At 43.2% G+C, this 17,914-nt stretch overlaps 1 protein-coding gene across 1 annotated transcript in view; it reads right to left on the bottom strand.

Moving 5' to 3' along the window:
- Positions 1 to 17,914, bottom strand: part of LOC149474343 (histidine--tRNA ligase, cytoplasmic-like) — a 155,108-nt gene that overhangs the window by 20,970 nt on the left and 116,224 nt on the right. The window contains exon 10 of the mRNA XM_089661077.1: positions 4,641 to 4,768. Within this exon, the coding sequence (XP_089517203.1) occupies positions 4,641 to 4,768 (128 nt within the window). The remainder of the gene's footprint in view (positions 1 to 4,640; positions 4,769 to 17,914) is intronic.

Genomic DNA, 17,914 nt, shown 5'->3' with positions numbered 1-17,914 from the left:
AAGGAAGGTGCCTTCAATGTAATACCTGCCAACCATCTGTCTTTCACAACTGCCACATTTGCCCAACGCTTATCACTGTCCAATGGGGTCAGCTGCTGGCAGCAACAAACTGGTTGTGGGACAGCAGGCACAGTAATACCTTCCATGCCTCTGCTTATTGTACAGCCACCTTGAAATCACTACAGTCTGGCTCCTGCCATTTGTTTCCTGTAGCCTGGCCTTTAAGTCTTCTTTGTGGCCTAACCCTATTATATTGCAGCCTCTATATCTATCTGAAGCAGCTCTCAAAATCTAACTTTTAAAAACTTTTGTATCTAAGTATTTATCAGATCACAAAACGAGAACACCATATAGTCATGCAGGTTTGTATTATGCTGAAGAAGGTGCAGGTGAACAGTGAATTTGAGCTAAAGAGAATGCTACACACCAAATCTGATGTAAAAGAGCTCATTGAATGTGGGCTAGAGAAGGTGCTACACAGTGAATTTAAGCTAATGAAGTTTCATCTGGTAAGGGAATTTGAGTAAGTAAAAGTTTTTATTTAAAAAAAAAAAAAAAAAAAAAAAATCCAATTTCCATTTATATCTGTCAAAGCGTGGCCTACAGATGAAGGTGCGACTGCTATTGCAGCCTATTCTTAGACTACAGTCTGACATGCCTCCAATAAAGGCTCTTGGAACGGCCATTTTTCTGGCCTTCCAGGTCCCTACTGAATTGGCTATTATGGCATGACTGATGCAAGTGGGGTTCAATGAAAGCAGCAGGTAGGGATGTCATCCTCTAAGAGAGAACAAGCCATATCTGTGCTCCAAACAAGGGCTGACACTTTTCATTTTTTAAAAGGAGGCTTCACAATTTAAATGAGAATTGCACAAAGCCTTTTTCATTAGTACTAAATGACCATTGGCTGCTATTAATACCTGTTCTTTGTCAGTTTTTTTTAGTAAGGGGGAATGTCAAAGTAGGATCAGCAACATAAATAAATACTTTGCTGTTACAAGCAACATCAATATGTTACTCTTATCCAGCAAAGTTTAACCGCTTGCCCGCTGCCCTATAGTAGAATTACTGCTACAGGTCGGCAGGTCTGTGCAAAATCAAGCATATATAAGTGATTTGCATTTCTGGGTAGGAGGCGTGCTCGCGTGCTGCCCTACCCACGCCGTCACTGGTGGCTACGGATGTCAATCACCAGGTCTCGGCTGGAGAATCCCTGCCGGCACCCGGCGATCGCGGAGCAACACTGACATGGGAGAGACCTATGTGTAAACAACACAGGACTCTCTCCTGCCAGCAAGAACATGCTACTTGTCACGATCGCAAGATCGCTGCCACCAACATGCGACGATCACACGATCGCGACGTTCAATATGTGACGAACGCGGTGTCAGACCCCAGCCCTTCTCACCAAACTCATGACCGAAGGACTAGCCAATCTAAAACCGTGATGTCACATGCGTAACAATGCCACACCCAGCTGCACCCTGCACAACGAATTTCCAGCTAATGGACCACAGATCGATGTACCGGCAGCCTGAGCGATTGTTACTGGGTCAGGTTAATTACGCAATTAACCCTTCACACTGCCACCACCTCCTTTTTGTCAGAAAAAGAGGAAACTCAGCGATCTCAGCTAAAACACTATAATGATTGAAATAAGCGTCTGCATAACACGGTCATAACACTGGCCAGTTATACAGAGGGTTAAACAAACAGTAGCGTTCTCTTTAGAGGCAGGGATTCGTAAATTGCAATACAGAGCTATAAAAACAGGAATAAATAATATATATATATATATATATATATATAAATAAATATACAGAGAATAACAGCACAGCAAAGAGATAACAGAGAGAGGTTAAAGGGTTAAGGTGCTTGCCATTAAGCCTTGGATGTAAGCAGATCAAGTTTCTGAGCAGAAGAGGCATGGGTCTCCCCCAGGTGGTATTGATGTTAAAATGGGAGACGTCTTCAACTTCCTTTCTCTTAGGTCTGACAGCCTGTTTTGTAGTCCCCAGTAGGGGGTGTCTCTTAAGTCAAGGCCCAATAACCCATTTAGGGCGTGTAGTTATGGGCGGATGCCTCAACTAGAGCACAAATCGTCCATAACCCATATTTTGGGCCATAGCTGTCCATCTGCACAAGTGACTTTCCACCCGCGGGTAGATTATTATGCAGACACGTCTGAGGATTGATTAGATATGAATTATGAAAGTGTACACTGTACGGTTCGCGAGATCTATTTTTCTGCTTTCCTGTGTGTTCGCCTGCTTATTGGCCATCTGCCGATATGCCTGGTTTTTATGTAAGTCTCTCATATTCCAAGATATGAGACAGGGGAAAACACTTAACAGAGGTTATCTGATTCTATCACCTACGCTGAGTTAGGTTTATGAGGTCAGAATCCCTTTCAACTCTTGGGAAAGCTTGCCTTATCTCTTCTGAGGTGTGAATTGGCACAGCTTTCCGAGACAGCTAGGCACCTAGCTCAGAGATGCCTTGGCCTGCCAGTGACCCACAACCAGCACACACACACACACAGCTGACCAAATGTCTCCTCTCAGAGAGGGAGGGGGAGGGAAGAATAATGGAGAAATGGATACTCTTAACAAGATGGAGTCTGCGTCCTTCACTGTGTGCTGCGCACATTTGCGACACTGCTGTGTATTTCTCTGAACACACACAGCACACAGTTAATCGTTTGATCGCCCCATATGTTAACCCCTTCCTGCCCAGTGTCAATAGTACAGTGTTAATGCTTTTTATTAGCACTGATCACCCTATTAGTGTCATTGGGATGTCAGTGGCAGGAAGTCAGTTCCCAACCAGTGTTAGAATGCCTGCCGCAGTCCTGCTATAAGTCGCTGATCGCCGCCATTAATAGTATAAAAAATAAATATTCCAGTATATACCGTATTTTTCGCTCCATAAGACGCACCTAGGTTTTAGAAGCAGAAAACAGGAAAAAAAATTCTCAACTAATGGACTGCAGACATACTACAGGAGATGACCAGAGACTGCGGACAGCACAGGGATGACCAGAGACTGCGGACAGCACAGGGATGACCAGAGACTGCGGACAGCACAGGGATGACCAGAGACTGTGGACAGCACAGGGATGACCAGAGACTGCGGACAGCACAGGGATGACCAGAGACTGCGGACAGCACAGGGATGACCAGAGACTGCGGACAGCACAGGGATGACCAGAGACTGTGGACAGCACAGGGATGACCAGAGACTGTGGACAGCACAGGGATGACCAGAGACTGTGGACAGCACAGGGATGACCAGAGACTGTGGACAGCACAGGGATGACCAGAGACTGTGGACAGCACAGGGATGACCAGAGACTGTGGACAGCACAGGGATGACCAGAGACTGCGGACAGCACAGGGATGACCAGAGACTGCGGACAGTACAGGAGATGACTGCTGACCTTTGGGGAGGGAGCGGGTACCTGAATTTTGGGGAGGTGGGGAGCAGGTACCTGAATTTGACAGGTACCCGCTCTTACTTCCGCGGAGTTGTTCTTTGATCTTACCTGTTCCTCTATCCAGCCGCGCGCTGTTTTCCCGGCTTCTGTAGTGTCGGCGCTTGGCATGACAGCCGGGTGCCCAGTGTGCATGAGCGAGAAGCACTTGCGCTTTGTGATTGGTCCGGCGGCTTCTGGGATCTGTCATGTGTCCCAGGTACCGCCTTACCATTCACAAAAGGCACTGCTTCTTGCGCATGCACACTTGGCACCCGGCTGTCCAGCCCAGCGTTCACACTACAGAAGCCGGGAAGACAGCGCGCCGCTGGATAGAGGAACAGGTAAGGTCAATGAACAACTCCGCGGAAGTAAGAGCGGGTACCTGTCAAATTCAGGTACCCGCTCCCCACCTCCCCAAAGGTCAGCAGTCATCTCCATAAGGTCCCGCTGCAGAGCTGAGCGGCCGGCCTGGTATTCTGACACGGTGGCGGTGGAAATACCGGACAGGCCGCTCCATATTCGCTCCATAAGACGCACTGACATTTTCCCCCCTTTTTTGGGGGAAAAAAGTGCGTCTTATGGAGTGAAAAATACGGTATACACCGCCATTTGAAGACGCTATAACTTTTACGTAAACCTATTCATTTACATGTATTGGGTTTTTTTTTAGTGTAGCAGAATACATTTTGGCCTAAATTTATGAAGAAATTAGATTTTTAAAAATTTTTTACTGGATAGGTTTTGTAGCAAAAAGTCAAAAATATAGTTTTTTTTTTCAAAATTGGTCTTTTTTTGTTTATAGCACAAAAAATAAAAAATGCACAGATGATAAAATATCACTGAAAGAAAGCTCTATTTGTGGGGAAAAAGGACATAAATTTAATTTGGGTGCAGTGTTGCACGACCGCGCAATTGTCAGTTAAAGTATCACAGTGCAGTAGAACAAAAAATGTTGTTGCAAAGTATATGCAGAAGCAAGGTTTTTTTTCCCCTTTAGAACATTGCAAACTGATAATATATATTAAGATGATCTTTATCACAATGTACAAAAATAAAGACAGTAAAGTTCTCTATATACTGTATGTCTGCAAGCAATGTATTTGTTTTTCCGTATAAAATGTTTGTGCATTTTTAAATTTAAGACAAAAATACCTTGGGTACAAACCTTGTCTGCCACCCCAAAGATTTCCAGGTATCGGTGCAGCAATTTGAAGTCATTCAAAGCTTCCATAGCCAGTATGTTCTGAGACACCAGAGGTTCTTCACTTAGTTGCTGTATCAGGGACAAATCACCTGAAGAGGGAAAACCATCTGAAGATGTAATACTCATATAAATAACACAAAATTAAAAACACTTATTGTATTATCAAATGTGACAAACTGGTGAAGCTAGTCACATTGAACCTCACACAACATAATTGGTGGCACAAGAGATGTTCCTTCCAGCAGAGGAAAGAATATAGTTTTGTGTGTACAGTGCGGCCACATATACTTTAAAGGTTTGAAGCATGGATTTGATAGGCAGTTGGAGAATACAGACTAGTTTTCTTTGAAAGGCTAAGAACACTTTCAGTATATCATAGTTTCAGCATATAATTTCCTATAACAGTGTTGCCTGAAGCAATACCAAGACACTGTGTAGTGCATGCACTAGTACAACACTGTGCATTTCTGGTGCCAACTGGACCTGAACTCAAAACATGAGGATTTTCTATCCTATAGAGAATATCTAGATACGTTTATTGTCCTGTACAGTACCCTATAAAATAGCAGTACACTTCCTGGAATGTGAGGGTGCCTAGGCACTCTTGTGCATACATCATTATAGCTGTATATCTGAAGTGTGTGATCTCAGACACTTCTGGCTGTGACTGTAAGTCTCAGATTTGGTGGTGTCACTACTAAATGCAGCTCTAATCACTTATTTATCGTCAGCCCCTCCTCCCCCTCTTCATAAAATGTAAAAAAATATATATATTTTAAGGTGGGGGATCCTTTTTTCAGCAGAGTGGAGTGCAGCCAGTGTCTTTACCTTTCTGGTCAGAATTATGCCTCCCACCACCCGAAACCTCCTGAAGTGCCCACATCACAGATCTCAGGAGGTTTCAGGGCTGTGTACAAACCACAGTGCATGCACAGTGCAGCACCATCCGTGTCGTAGCCTGCAGCTACGACCTGGACGAGATAGCTGGCCTCCTGTTGGTGTCACAAAGAAGATGCCAGACCAGGCAGTAGAGCGGCGTATGCCAGATGACAGTGCTGGATTTGCTGGGCGAGTATGTTATTTCAGCAAACCACTTCAACTATACAAGAAGGGGTTAATATCAAAATTAACCTGGGGGGAGTGGGGTCTGAAGTTCCTCTTAAAGTACCTCTATATATAAAGCCCACAATAATTTAGGATTTTGGTCCACTCCGTCAATTTGCTGGCAGCACTTATACCCTATGTTGGAAGTGTTTAAATCTACAGCAAGTAGGTAACAGCAGCATATTATTTCTATCAATATTATTCTAGGCATGCAAAGATCAGAAGCATGTTCAGGTGTTAATGTTTGAAAAAATGACATGGGGGTGTTTTTAATCCACATAGAGACCTACAAAAATACTTACTGCTAACAGGCAGCACAGGCATAGAGCACATGAAGTTACAACAGTACATTTTTTGCATTCATCATACAGATAAATATACAATTAAAAGCGCTTTGTCTAACAGACCAAAAAGAGAAATTTATTGTTAAGGTGTACATACTTAAACTTTTTTTTTTTAGCAGATTCTAGCTAAGACAGATGGGAATATGGATACTGTGAAAATTAGACAATCTGTGAGAAGATCTTCCCATTCGCCTTTCTAGAAGAAATTTTCATTAAATAGCCATGAAAAAGCCAACCAACGATAAAGCTCATCTATACAGCTATTTAAAAGGCTACCCAATCCCCATGTGGACTAGGCTGCTTCCAGCACAACCAGAGTAAAATCCCCACCTGCTGCTTGAAGGGTTCATTGAACCATACCAGCAACAGTCCTGCTGTGCATACTGTATGCATACTGTATGAGCTTAGCTATTTTTGACCAGAGCATGTCCTATCCAGATGAACTGAATTGCACTTGCCAAAAGAGCCAAGCACAGCATGACATGGGTGGGACTTAGGCTGTTAATGAAATAGCAATTTATGCTATGGATCAAAATATATAACCTCATCAATACACTAAAAAACACAAAAGAATAAATATCTGGCTTTCCTACACTAGACTGCTGGAAGAGAGGCTCCTATCTCCATGATCACATCAATTTTCAACCCTTGATCCTCCATACCATGGCTCTATTAATTTTTTTTCCCTCTTTCCACTCCCTTCTTCCTTCTCATTTTTTTTTCTCTCTTTCACTGTCCTACCCTAATCTTCTTCAAAACTTCCCCCTTTCATCAATTCTCTAATTCTGTCTCATGTCCTTACATCTTTCTTTACCATCATACCTAACACCTAAAAAATAACCTCCCCTTTGGCACCACTCATAATGGCCCACACTTCTTTAATATGCACTTAGTCAAGTTATTTCACAATTTCAGCTCACCAGAACATCACTAGAAATAAATTGTACTATGAATCATCGAACTAAATGTTGCTGATGAGGGAGTCCCAATAACCAATTTGAGCTATATGTGCCCTTTTTTTATGAGTCACGTTTGTTTAAAATACTTTAATATGTCTTTGCCTATGACATGCTCTATACCAGGGGTTTTGAATTAAAATTTATGTTGGTCCGGTCAGCAAAATTTCCTTCCAGCAGAGGTCCGAATCTCATTAGCGATATAACACATCACAGTCCCCCGGTACATTATCATCTTTAACGTACCTTTCACAATGTAGTCCCCTCTACATCACAGTCCCCTCTTTAAAGTCCCACAGTGTCCTCAGTTCCCCTTCACATCACTGCCCCCCTTTACATTGCAGTGATCCTTAACACAACACAGCGTCCCTAACACAACAGCGCCCCTTGACACAACACAGCGCCCCTTGACACAACACAGCGCCCCTTGACACAACACAGCGCCCCTTGACACAACACAGCGCCCCTAACACAACATATCCCCCTTAACACAACACAGCGCCCCTAACACAACACAGCGCCCCTAACACAACACAGCACCCCTAACACAACACAGCGCCCCTTAACACAACACAGCGCCCCTAACACAACACAGCGCCCCTTAACACAACACAGCGCCCCTTAACACAACACAGCGCCCCTAACACAACACAGCGTCCCTAACACAACAGCGCCCCTTGACACAACACAGCGCCCCTTGACACAACACAGCGCCCCTTGACACAACACAGCGCCCCTTGACACAACACAGCGCCCCTTGACACAACACAGCGCCCCTAACACAACATATCCCCCTTAACACAACACAGCGCCCCTAACACAACACAGCGCCCCTAACACAACACAGCACCCCTAACACAACACAGCGCCCCTTAACACAACACAGCGCCCCTAACACAACACAGCGCCCCTAACACAACACAGCGCCCCTTAACACAACACAGCGCCCCTTAACACAACACAGCGCCCCTAACACAACACAGCGCCCCTAACACAACACAGCGCCCCTAACACAACATATCCCCCTTAACACAACACAGAGCCCCTAACACAACACAGCGCCCCTAACACAACACAGCGCCCCTAACACAACACAGCGCCCCTTAACACAACACAGCGCCCCTTAACACAACACAGCGCCCCTAACACAACACAGCGCCCCTTAACACAACACAGCGCCCCTTAACACAACACAGCGCCCCTAACACAACACAGCGCCCCTAACACAACACAGTGCCCCTAACACAACATATCCCCCTTAACACAACACAGAGCCCCTAACACAACACAGCGCCCCTAACACAACACAGCGCCCCTAACACAACACAGCGCCCCTAACACAACACAGCGCCCCTAACACAACACAGTGCCCCTAACACAACATATCCCCCCCTAACACAACACAGTGCCCCTAACACAACACAGTGCCCCTAACACAACACAGTGCCCCTAACACAACATATCCCCCTTAACACAACACAGCGCCCCTAACACAACACAGCGCCCCTAACACAACACAGCGCCCCTAACACAACACAGCGCCCCTAACACAACACAGCACCCCTAACACAACACAGCGCCCCTTAACACAACACAGCGCCCCTAACACAACACAGCGCCCCTTAACACAACACAGCGCCCCTTAACACAACACAGCGCCCCTAACACAACACAGCGTCCCTAACACAACACAGCGCCCCTAACACAACACAGTGCCCCTAACACAACATATCCCCCTTAACACAACACAGAGCCCCTAACACAACACAGCGCCCCTAACACAACACAGCGCCCCTAACACAACACAGCGCCCCTAACACAACACAGTGCCCCTAACACAACATATCCCCCCCTAACACAACACAGTGCCCCTAACACAACACAGTGCCCCTAACACAACACAGTGCCCCTAACACAACACAGTGCCCCTAACACAACATATCCCCCTTAACACAACACAGCGCCCCTAACACAACACAGCGCCCCTAACACAACACAGCGCCCCTAACACAACACAGCGCCCCTAACACAACACAGCGCCCCTAACACAACACAGCGCCCCTAACACAACACAGCGCCCCTAACACAACACAGCGCCCCTAACACAACACAGTGCCCCTAACACAACACAGTGCCCCTAACACAACACAGTGCCCCTAACACAACACAGTGCCCCTAACACAACATATCCCCCCTTAACACAACACAGCGCCCCTAACACAACACAGCGCCCCTAACACAACACAGTGCCCCTAACACAACATATCCCCCCTTAACACAACACAGCGCCCCTAACACAACACAGAACCCCTAACACAATACAGCGCCCCTAACACAACATATCCCCCTTAACACAACACAGCGCCCCTAACACAACACAGCGCCCCTAACACAACACAGTGCCCCTAACACAACATATCCCCCCTTAACACAACACAGCGCCCCTAACACAACACAGAACCCCTAACACAATACAGCGCCCCTAACACAACATATCCCCCTTAACACAACACAGTGCCCCTAACACAACACAGTGCCCCTAACACAACATATCCCCCCTTAACACAACACAGCGCCCCAACACAACACAGCGCCCCTAACACAACACAGCGCCCCTAACACAACACAGCGCCCCTTAACACAACACAGCGCCCCTTAACACAACACAGTGCCCCTAACACAACACAGCGCCCCTAACACAACATATCCCCCTTAACACAACACAGTGCCCCTAACACAACACAGTGCCCCTAACAAAACACAGTGCCCCTAACAAAACACAGTGCCCCTAACAAAACACAGTGCCCCTAACACAACACAGTGCCCTAACACAACATATCCCCCCTTAACACAACACAGCGCCCCTAACGCAACACAGCGCCCCTAACACAACACAGCGCCCCTAACACAACACAGTGCCCCTAACACAACATATCCCCCTTAACACAACACAGTGCCCCTAACACAACACAGTGCCCCTAACACAACATATCCCCCCTTAACACAACACAGCGCCCCTAACACAACACAGCGCCCCTAACACAACACAGCGCCCCTAACACAACACAGCGCCCCTAACACAACATATCCCCCCTTAACACAACACAGCGCCCCTAACACAACACAGAACCCCTAACACAACACAGTGCCCCTAACACAACATATCCCCCTTAACACAACACAGTGCCCCTAACACAACACAGTGCCCCTAACACAACACAGTGCCCCTAACACAACATATCCCCCCTTAACACAACACAGCGCCCCTAACGCAACACAGAACCCCTAACACAACACAGTGCCCCTAACACAACATATCCCCCCTTAACACAACATAGCGCTGTGACGGTGCGCGGCGTCAGACCCCAGCCCTTCTCACCAACTTGTGACCGAAGGACCAGCCGATCTCAGACCACACTGTCACTTGCGTAACAATGCCACTCTCAGCTGCGCCCTGCACAAAGATTTTCCAGCTCGCTGGACCACAATCTATGTGCCAGCAGCCTGGGAGCCATTGTTACTGGGTCAGATTAATTATGCAATTAACCCTTCACACTGTCACCAACACCTTTTTACAGAGAAGGAGGAAACTCACAAATCTTAGCAGTAACACTATGATATCAGAATAAGCGTCTGTAATACACACTGCCACCGCAGACAGATGTATTCAGAGGATTAATACATACAGTAGCACTCTCCAGAGACAGGGATTCTTAGTTTGCAATGAGAGCTGTAGAAACAGTTCAACACTTTTCAGAAAATAGGATTTATTACTAAAAAGGTCAAAATGGTGCAATTAAAATATTTACAGAAAAATATGTAACAAATATATATATATATATATGAGAGAGAGAGAGACACAGAGAGAGAGAGACAGAGCAATAAAACAACAGAGAAAGAAATAAAAGAAAGAAGTTTCAGAAGGCAGGATACTTGCAAAAGTCCTTGGTTTGAGCAGCGTCCAATCGTCAGATCAAAAAGGTTGCCTTTCTCCCAAAGATGGTTCCGGATGTTAAAAGGGAGAGATCTTTCTTTCTCCAGGCATGTCAGCCTTTTTCTAGTATCTCAAAGGGGTGTCTCCTGAAAGCAAGGAGCCAATCGCCTCATTTGGGGATGGGTGTTAGGCGATGACCAAGGTTATGACCAAATCCCTTACAAGTTCATACTACGGTCAATAACCTTCAATAGGTACAGGTAGGATCCTAGCAACTGGCATATTAATATGTAGAATCAAATTCCAAACATACAGATACCAAATTGTAGCATATCCTGCCACTCCGGATAAAAGATATTGCTTTCTACCCTCTTGTAGGCGCTACATAGGGATGTAAGGTGTCATGTGACTCGTATTAAAATGACCTATCCGAATATATATTTCATATCAATGTGCCCAGTTCCTGCTGAAGTTTATGAATTTGTATGAAAAATGACTCATGTGGGATGTATGTTTTATGGCACCCCTGCTGTAATGCTTACAGGTTGTGACCAACTGAGTTACGGTTTTACGACCGGGCAGAGGAAAGTGGTTGTCAAGCAGACATTCTGGAACCAGGCTAATTAGGGAATTACAGCCATATGATGTACTTTCGACCCCAGTTCATTTACAGACCACATTCCATTCAAAAGGGAGGGGGACGGAGGAAAACAAAATGGTAGACCTTAACAAAATGGTTGCCAGCATCCATGTGTCTAAGCGTACAATTACCACAAGCACCCCTTAACACAACACAGTGCCCCTTAACACAACATATCCCCTCTTAACACAACATACCACCCCTAAACACAACACAGTGCTCCTAACACAACACAACACCCCTTAAAACCACACAGTGCCCCTTAACACAACATATCCTCCTTAACACAATACAGTGCCCCTAACACAACACAGCACCCCTTAACACAACACAGCACCCCTTAACACAACATAGCATCCCTTAACACAACACAATGCCCCTAACACAACACAGCGCCCCTAACGCAACATAGCACCCCTTAACACAACACAGTGCCCCTTAACACAACATATCCCCCCTTAACACAACATATCCCCCCTTAACACAACATAGTGCCCCTTAACACAACACAGCACCCCTTAACACAACACAGTGCCCCTAACACAACATAGCACCCCTTAACACAACACAATGCCCCTTAACATAACACAGTGCCCCTTTTAATGCAATCTTTCCCTTGCACAGTCCTATGGTACCTTAGGCAGAGTAGAGGCACTGGTCTTTCTGGGGTGTCCTCTCCTGGGCCTCCAACCTGCAACCGATGTCATCCTTATAGCGGGGGTGGGAGGAGCTGCAGATTGGGACTGAGGGGCGGGAGCTGCCCAAGTTATTATGTTAACAAGTGGGCGATTGCCTGGCTTGCTAATATGAAAAGACTCCCGCTTTCTGTTCGAGCTGCAGAGAGTGGAAGTCTTTACATATTAACAAGCTGGGTAATCACCAGCTCTCATCCCTCAGTCCCTATCTGCAGCTCATCACACCCCACCCACTGTGAGGATGACATCGGTGGCTGAGTGAAAGGCCTGGAAGAGGATACCCAGCCGTGGTCCGATTCCAGAACGTGGTCCACCATTTAGTGACCACTGTTCTATACTTTGTAATGAACAAATACCTTAATACAATTTTAGCAAAAGAAATGTCCATTTACAGGATGTTTACAAGGTGTCATTAGCTCTATAGTGGATTCTCGATGGTGGGATATACGTAGAGTAGGCTCAGTGCTTACTTCGTAAGTAGCAGGAGATTTCCTTGCCAAGTTCAGCCACAACCATAAAACTTCTGGAAGGGAAAATAACATTTCTAAGTAACAGATGTTACTATAAGCTTGCCTTTTCTTTGCATGTTATCATCAAGGCAGACCAAGTGTATGGTTTGTTCAGACATAAAAAGTAAGAAAGAGCTCCATAAACTTAAATCAGTAAGTCTGAAGTCAGAACACAAGGGCAACTCAATCATACACCTAATCAGCTTGTATATAATAAAGTTGTTTAGCTGGAAAGCAGTCACAAATCATGCACAGTGGAGTGTGGGAAGGCATAAGAAAAATAAACTTCATGTCACTATCTCAATTTATTGCTTCCTCTGAAAGGTTGTATCTAGTTAAATGTCAGGGCAAGAAAAGGAAATGATGATAAGTTATGTAGCTAGGATTAGACAATTGCAATAGAAGCAAAAATGTAATTCAGCTGAAATAATGCGGAAAGCAATTTATGCTACCGTAGTGCTTAGCATGGCTAGGGTTTAGGAGGATACTTTCAAGAAATATGTTTATGATAGAGGTTAATGCATTTTTCTCTATGCTTTATTTTATGTAATGCTGAACATTTAAATAATCTATAAAGATTGCTCAGGTATGACAGTAATCTCTTGTAGCAATGCTAAATAAATACTTATTATAAACTAGATAAAGAGCATTTATTCATGCTTATAAAATTGGGAAATTGTCTATGTATGCTTGTCTATTGGCCTGTGAACTGTAATCTCTATAGATAAACTGCACAGTTCTCCCCCAGCTCCATGAATAGAAAGATCTTTACACCCCAGTTATATTTCCTGCAACAGAAAATAAACTACTATGCTATATTTTTTTTTAGTAAATACACATTTTAGGTTATATAATACCAGGAATCAATCACTGATGTGACTTTTGCATGTTTACTTGCTTGGCGTTACATATTTTGATGATTGTATTTTGCATATTGTATAGTATTTTGTATTCTCTCTTTCCTGAACATCTTTATATCAGTGGATAATATTAGCACTCCTTTGATGACAGGATAAATTCAGTTAGCCTTATAGAAAATCTACTATTTATTGTCAGGTGAGATCTTAAAATGATAATAAATCCTATTTTTTTCATTAAAATAAAAAAAGAGGTTATACTTACCTGCTCTGTGCAATACTGTTGCACAGAGTGGTCCCTTACCTCATCTTCTGGCACTCTGCTCCTTCTTGCTGCAGGTGGACCCATAGCAAGGTATGTGTTATGGTGCTACCAGCTTGGGCATGCTCCCAAGCCGATCTTTGTGCATCCATAGACACACAGTGTGGCTCAGCCACTCCCTCCTCACAGGATTTGACTGACAGTAGTTGTTAGCCAATGGCTCCTGCTGCTGCCTGTGTCTCCTGTCAGACCAAGAAGTGAGGGGAGAAGTGCTGAAAAGTCTGAAAAGTGTGTTTACTAACAGTCCTCATCCCTGTCAGCTTGGGCACACTGCTCTGGATGATGTGCACAGCACAGCCATCCAGAGCAGTGTGATTACAGTGAAGCACACTGACACAGCCCCCTAGTTAAACACTCCCTGCACACAGTTAACCCTTGCCCCTCGTGTTAACCTCTTCTTGCCCAGTGCCAGTGCTTTTTTTTTTTTTAGCACTGATAACTGTATTGGTGTCACTGGGGATTGCCACCATTACTAGTAAAATAAAAAAAATTCCAGTATATATACCTCCATTTTTAAACGCTATAACTTTCATGTAAAGCAATTAATTTACACGCATTGGGATTTTTTTTTAGCAAAGACATGTAGCAGAATACATTTTAGTGTAAATTTATGACAAAATTAGATTTTTTACATTTTTTAAAAATAGTTTTTTTCTCAAAATTGTTGGTCTTTTTTTTTTATAGCACGAAAGATAAAAACCCTACAGGTGATCAAATACCACCAAAGAAAAGCTCAATTTGTGGAAAAAAAGGGAAGCAAATTTAATTTGGGTGCAGCGTTGCATGACCACGCAATTTAAAAAAAAAAAAAATAAAAAATACAAATTCAAATATTATTTAAACCAAAGAAATGTAGCAGAATACATTTTGACCTAAATTTATTAAGAAATATTATTTATTTGGAAAATATTGTAACAGAAACGAAGAAAAGTGCATTTTTTTCAAAAGTTTCAGGTGTTTTTTGTTTTTATTTAGCAAAAAATAAAAATCTCAGTGTTGATTAAATACCAGCAAAAGAAAGCTCTATTGCTCTAAATGATAAAAATTTCATATGGGTAGTTTGCATGACCGTGCAATTGTCATTCAAAGTGCAACAACGCTGAAAGATGAAAAGTGGCCTAGGCAGGAAGGGGGTAAAAGTGCCCGGTAAGTGGTTAAATGAGCTTTGGTCCAGAGAAGACAGCGGTATTTCTGGATCATGTTCAGATATGACTTCTTTGCATTTTTAGATGGCACGGTAAACTGTGTGAACAGATTTTTGGAAGTATTCCTGAGATCATGCAGTGATGTCCATCACAGAATTTAATGCAGTGCTGCCTGAGGGCCCGAAGATAATGGTCATCCAATATTGAGTTTCAGCCTTGTCTCTTTTGCACAGAGATTTCTCCAGATTCTTGGAATCTTTTGATGATATTATATACTGTAAATCAGTGTTTCTCAACCAGGGTTTAGTGGAACCCCAGGGTTCTGCAGCGATCTACCTGTCAATCGCAAGCTGCTGATGGGTAGATTGCATCCAAAATGTTGACTCTGCTCTTCCACGCAGGCCCCTCCTGTCCATCCCAGCTGCTTGTATGTGATAGGATGGAGAAGAGAGAAGGGGCCGACCGGGAACAGCGTGCCACAACCAGGACTACAACAGCTGCTTCCCTGTGTACCTCTGCATGAAAAGGAAACCGCTACTGCCATGTTCCCATGTAATGCCATGTTCCCATGTAATCCCATGTAAAATAAAATGGTACATTTTCTAATTTTAAACATATGATATATACAAACCGTATATTTGCAGCGTAAATGAGATGTAAAAATATATCAAAATATATCAAAAGAAAAAAAACATCTCACCTAAGTCAATAAATGAGTGCATAAAATGTGTAAGCATGCAGATGCCCCAATAGTAAATAATGCAATAATCACCTCATGAACCAATGATGAATAAAAGCAGCGCAAAAAAAAATACATATATATATATAAATAAAACACTAGCAGAGTGAAAATATGACATGAAATATAACACTGTAAATATACACAAATATTTAAATCATTTGACATAAGCCCATCAACTGAATAATGAAAATTGTGAATAAATGAAAAGTGCAAAGTCCTTATTGATCCACCGCAATCACCACGTGGGCAACATAACAATAATTGATTGAGTAATATAATAGACAGGACAGCGCTACAGATAATGAATACTAAAAGTCCACATAAACCATGTAACGAATCCTCTGTACATGTCTAAATTCCCACTGAATCAATAATATAAATGTATCAAAGTAATAATGTAACCATTCAACAGAATGACATGTGAAACATTCAAGTGAAAGTCTCAATCAGTAGGTATGAAAAAGTTCCCTTCCGTCCAAGTGTTCAGAAAAAAACAGAAAACTGGAATCACCACTAGTGAGGAACCTTCATCTCCAGCCTCTCATCTGGTGGTTAGACCTACTGAACTTTGGTCTGATCACGCCGTTAACCCTATTGTCCCTGGGTTATGGGGATATCCACCAAATTTCCAATGAAAAGCGAATCACTGGTTATATGAAGAGAGAAGCTTACATAGTGTGTACCCATACATAAAATGTATTGGAATAAATGAAAAACAACACTCACAAGCAAAGTGCACATGGCTGGTGCACTACAGATGACAGCGGTATCAAGGTGATAGTCTTTATGATTATCGCAGCTGGTGGAAGCTCTGTGAGTGAGGTCACTGTTGTCTCTCCCCTCTCATCTCCTGGTGATATCCTGTCACTGTGATCCATGTGGTCCACCCGGCGGTAAAGCGGTATGCCGCTGTTTGAATGTCACTCACTCCACTACACACCCTTACGTGTTACGCCTGTGTGCCTTCGTCTGACGATCATGATGATCTGCGCTACGCTGACACTCACCACAAGCACTATTGCCTATCAGGTTTGGATGGGCCACGATATCTGGTGAGTGCTACTGAATTGGGGGAGGTTTTCCTCTTTAGCACGCGGTGACATCTGAGTGCACTTTACTCAATCAGTTATGGTTATGTTGCTCATGTGGTGATTTCGGGGGATCAATAAGGACTTTGCACTTCATCACAATTTTCATTTTTCAGTTGACGGACTTATGTCAAAACGATTAAAATATTTGTGTATAATTACAGCGTTATATTGTGTGTGTCATATTTTGACGTTGCTAGTGTTATATATATATATATATATATATATATATATATATATATATATATATTAAAAATAAAATAAAATAAATATTATATATATATATATAATTTTTTTTGTGCTGCTTTTACTCATTTACATATGATAACATATGATATGTTTTTCTATTTTCTGTTGTGAATAAAATTTGGGTTTATAAGATTCACAAATCATTGCGTTCTGTTTTTATGTAGATTTTACACAGTGCCCCAACTATTTTGCAATTGGGGTTGTAAGAAAACAAATGCGGTCACCACATCTAAAGTTTTGCAAGCTGCAGTATATTACATTTTGTTTTTTGGGTTTAGATACACTTGAATTCAAACACTTAGCATTCTGTTGTTTTTGATATTGTAGCATTACAGCTTTTTTTATTAAGTGTTCTTGCAAAGAACACTTACTGTTATCTCACAAATATATTCTTATTCTTATTATAGCCAAATTTGCCACGCTAACTCCTCCCACAGTTTTTACACTACAAAGACAAGTAAGATATCAAAACGTGCGGATTGTTCCCGATCGTGCAGATTGTTCCCGTTTCGCCGAATCGTTCACGAAATATCGCGGTTTTTGTGGTGAAATTTTCCCATAGGAATGAATGGTGCAACTAGAGTGGCAGCACAGCAAAGCTACAGTGTGGAAGGAAAAATCAGAACATGATTTGTAAACTGCCATCACTC

This window comes from Staurois parvus, unplaced genomic scaffold (genome assembly GCF_062004578.1).
Source record: "Staurois parvus isolate SC_StPar_1 unplaced genomic scaffold, SC_StPar_1.0 ptg000006l, whole genome shotgun sequence".
Classification (NCBI taxonomy): domain Eukaryota; kingdom Metazoa; phylum Chordata; class Amphibia; order Anura; family Ranidae; genus Staurois; species Staurois parvus.
This window is presented reverse-complemented; position numbering and strand designations above follow the sequence as displayed.